Source organism: Diadema setosum, chromosome 22 (assembly GCF_964275005.1).
Source record: "Diadema setosum chromosome 22, eeDiaSeto1, whole genome shotgun sequence".
Classification (NCBI taxonomy): Eukaryota; Metazoa; Echinodermata; class Echinoidea; order Diadematoida; family Diadematidae; genus Diadema; species Diadema setosum.
The window spans coordinates 3462756-3467282 of NC_092706.1; the positions used below are offsets into that span (position 1 = coordinate 3462756).

General features: G+C 41.2%; 1 protein-coding gene across 1 annotated transcript; it reads right to left on the bottom strand.

Moving 5' to 3' along the window:
• Window positions 1-2736: 2736 nt before the first annotated feature.
• On the bottom strand, window positions 2737-3813 carry LOC140245552 (tripartite motif-containing 13-like). The gene has a single exon (XM_072325118.1). It carries the CDS (start codon window positions 3811-3813, stop codon window positions 2737-2739), a length of 1077 nt encoding a protein of 358 aa, XP_072181219.1.
• Window positions 3814-4527: the final 714 nt, after the last annotated feature.

A 4527-nucleotide genomic window follows, 5' to 3' on the forward strand; every position in this document is an offset into this window, starting at 1 on the left:
TCACTCAACTCACACATGTCACATGTAGGCCTATTATTTGCGGAAACGCCCCTTTAATGTCGACTTGAACGTGATGTGAAATTACCCTTTAATTCTTTCCATCCACGCTCGTGTAATATTCGTTTTTCCTCTATTAAACCACCATCTATTTAGATACAATGATTGATTCTCTGTTGAGTACTGTTATTTCAAATTGTGTTTCAGCTGGTTTGATCAACGAGATATCATAGTTCATATTAATCATAATAATACTAGATGATATAGAAAAAGAGAAAATAATAATTTGGATCCAATTTACGAGCCTGCTGCAGAGGAAATCAAATATTTATTTGCAAGGAACCAATTAAGGGAGTGACTTCAGTTAACCTGACAAGGACCATCCAGTGAATGCAAGATGCCTTGCTTAAGGGCACCTTGCGGATCATTTATGCAAACATGAAATATGAAATAATGGGTGCACGTAACGAGACCGATAGGCATACCCACGAATCATACAGCCCATTAGTTCGACACTAAGCTAACAACGCCCACGAGACCGACACATTAAGCCCCGTGTTGTATCTGTCGAACTCGTGGGCTGTTTTTACCTAGGGTCGAACTCATGGGCTTTATTTGCCTAGTGTCGTACTCATGGGCTGCATGGCTCGTTGGCTGTATGACTCATGGACCTTTTTTTCAGTTGTCGAACTCGTGGGCTGTATAACTCGTGGTTGTCTGTCTCGTGGGAACTCGTGGGCCCTATGACTCGTGGGTGTCGGTCTCGTGGGATAACCCCGTTCCCGAAACGTGAAGATCTCGTGGTCTAACCCACTAAGCCACCACAGCTCCTCGAAAAATTTTGTCCTGATGTTGATCGGAAATCACGAATATCATCGTCTGAAGTCGAATAATTTTAATCTTACTTTTATTAATGTTGCCTAGACCAATTTGGAGAAAAACAGATATATGAGTTTGGTATTTACAGCTGCAATTTTGTCAAAGAAGCATAAATTGGTGATAAGACGTGCACACTTAGTGTACAACCGGTTGGTGCAGTATGCAATTTTCATTTCATTTCATTTCTTCTCATTTATTCAATTTTATTTCCATCAGAATTATATACAGTCATAAACACAGCGTGATGATATAACTACAAAATATTTCACACAAATTGTATTTTCTGGCGTACTCAATAAAGTCTATGTTGGCACTAAGTTTAACAACAATGAATGGAATCCGATTTTGCGTGTTACGAAAACAATTCCCACATTAACGATTACTGGCCTCTTCAGTACAGAGCCAGAATTAGAGCGTGAGATTAATACACCGATAAAATGAAACTGTAATTACCATGTGTCTCTATAGTAATGAAAACTGGATGATTTATTCGATAGAGTGAACATGATAACTGTAAGGTAAAGGGAAACAAGAAAGGACGTGCATATTTGGAAATGTTTGCCGTATGCTAAATGGAAATGACACAGTTTGTTAGGACCCCATTCCTCATGAAAATGAGGATTTAGTTTGAAGGGTTACCGTAAACAATTCATACACATCCCTTATTGGTAATGAGTAGACAGTAGTATCCCAAACAAACTAGCCAGCCGTTGGACACTTGCTGGAAAACAGGACGTTAAAAAGAACACCACGAATAACACCTGTCATCTTCTCTGTTCCCATAGGCAGGTAAAGAAGAGGGCATTTCTTTCTGATATGTTATATAATTTGAGCTCTGATTTGCAAGGGCAAAACAACTAGTAGCAAAGGAAATGAAATTATTACAAATAAGATAGGGGCAGTAATATTCGCCATTCTGTCGGACAGGGTACGAGCAAATGAATCTGTTTCTTTTTAAGCATGTTATAAAACATTTCAGGCCATGCATCAAGTGGCATCTGCCCAATAATATCCTAATGTCCCATAAATATCCTAATGTCACAAATGAATGAATCAGCGAATTTCAAGATTTTACTTCACAAAGAAAAGTTTATATGTATTACAATTGAATCCGAGTATATTTCCGATGAATTCTAACAATTTTCTCTGCGTTAACGACTCTACTTTGTAACACGACAAAATAACAAGTCTATCTAACTATGGTTTGGTGCAATCAACTCCAAACCAGGATTCCACAGTGGACATTGTCACAGCTGAATATCAACAGTTGTAGAGGGAAAATATTGGTTTTGTAATGAATGCAGATTGACTACCAACATGAAATCAATGTATACAGTATGAAAAATATCGTTATCCATCCTGCTATAATAATGTGCCGCTAATTTCATTACAAACCCAGGTCTTGGAAATCCAGTTTCAAAAAAGAAACAAACAAACAAAAGTCAGTCAGAGATGCACATATCCCGTCCATGTGAGAACACGATTAGATTTGTACTGTCTGCATTCCAAGTTGGAGGCCTGGCAGTGACAAGAATGGTTAGGTCCTATCACACCTGCTTAAGGACTTTACTTCGAGACACAATGACTATCAATGGTCACAATGACTAAGGGTACCTGTCGAGGATGTTCACGCAGAGATCAATAATACGATGGATAGAGTACTGCGGTCGCGATATATATGCACTTTCATATCGTAGTATGCGATATAGTTACAACATTTAGTTCACTCACTTTCACGTAATGTCATATCTCCATCAAAATGAGCAATGATGCATACTTGAAAGGATTTTCCATGGAGAGCCGACTGTGAAAAACTAACAACAAAAATTATGTACATAATTTGTGATGAAAAACCAACGTTCAGATTAAATCATCTTCATCTGAAAAATGGACTGCCAATGAGTTGCAGTCAATGTCTTCATCGTCATCCAAGGATATAAGTGATTCATTGATCGATTCAACGTCATCGCCAAGTTCATTCTGTGCATGGTCGACGTCCTCTCGGATGCCATCGCCCGCTTCGCACGGAAGCTCGCTTGTCTCGCGATGTCCAATGGAACCAATTTCGAGTGTGCGACTTTGGGATAGCGTGCTCTTTTGGAAGTGAAGAAGCTTTAACATTTTTAGCGCTCCTTCTTCTTCCCTCGTGTTCGGTATTTCCTTCATAAGGTCAGCCTTTAGCTGCGTAACCCATGTCTTGAAGGAGGAGACGAGATCCACTGGGTTACACGTGGACAGTTTTTCTCTGGCTGTACGAAGAGACTCCGACACACGCAACGTGAGTTCTTCGTCGGCAGACAACGCAGAAACAACCCCTCTCCGGAAATCTGACTTCATGGTTGCTATGGAGGAAAGCAGTCGCTCCTTCTGTTCGTCCAACTGCTTCAGGAGGATGTTATACTCGGCCATGACCTCGTCTTCTAATCGTTGCAACTTTTGGTCTCCCGCTGACCAAATATTCCCCAGGGAGCTCCTGTATTCGGTGTGTAGGATATCCTGTTCTTCGCCATGCACGATCAGAGCATCCATATCGGCTGTGATAATCCCCACCACTTCATCGAGTGCTTTTGGCGCCTTACCATGAGCATAGTGATCTTTCACCACGCACTCACTGCACACCAGAACCTCACACTGCTCGCAGAAGTATTTCCTTTCACTTCTTGGGTGTCGAACACACATGTTCTCCTGTGCAGACTTGATGGCATCGAGAATATTGTTAACCATGAAGTTTGGTTTCAGGATCCTCTCCATGTCGCACATTTCTGTACTATCTCTACAATATGGACACTCCATATCTGTCTCGTCCGATTGTCGCTTGTTTGATATTACGGCATTGATACATGTGTTGCAGAAAGAGTGACCGCATGGTAGCTGCCTCGCGTCCACTATCCTGTCCCGACACACTGGACAGGTCAAATGTTCCTCAAATGAAGCCATTTGGTCTAGAGATAAGGAAGCGCTGAGTAGATGCGTTTCTTCCAGCCTCACTTTCTCTTCAGTGTCAAAGATCAACAGCTAGCTAGCTATTTATAAGACCGATGTTGGTGAAATCTGCCTCACCCGCGTCGGATAATTTAGCAATTCGTCTGACTGCTGTTGCGAAATGTGCCTCAGCCATCTCTCAGCATTACACCACGCTCCACGTATCGGGGGAATCCCCACACGGGATGACGTCATATCACAGCGATTATCATACCCTCGGCTGCAGAGCTACGGTCACGAACGATGAGTTCGTACGAATGTCACAGTTCGTACGAATTCTGGAGTTCGTAGAGATTCGTAGATGGGGCACAGATTCTTACGGCCTTCTCACGAATTTCGTACGAACGCTGTGTAATTCGCAAGACTAACTTACCTTTTAGAGAAACGAAATGAGAAACGAAATGATTTTCAGTTATACAATGGCCATAGGATTTGTACGGTTTTCGTGAGAATGCCTTGAGTTTTTCTTTCGTAAGACTTACTGCCATCTTATGATTTCTTTTTGTCGTAAGATGGTCGTACGTGCAATTCACTGTACTCTCAAGTCATTCGTAAGAAGATTTTACGATTTTTTTTTTTTTTTTTGTGGCATATTTTGTCGGGTTGTAAAAAAGACGTTGCCGTGTCCTGTAAAATTCTGTAATAGTTGAAAGTTTTATACTTCCAGAT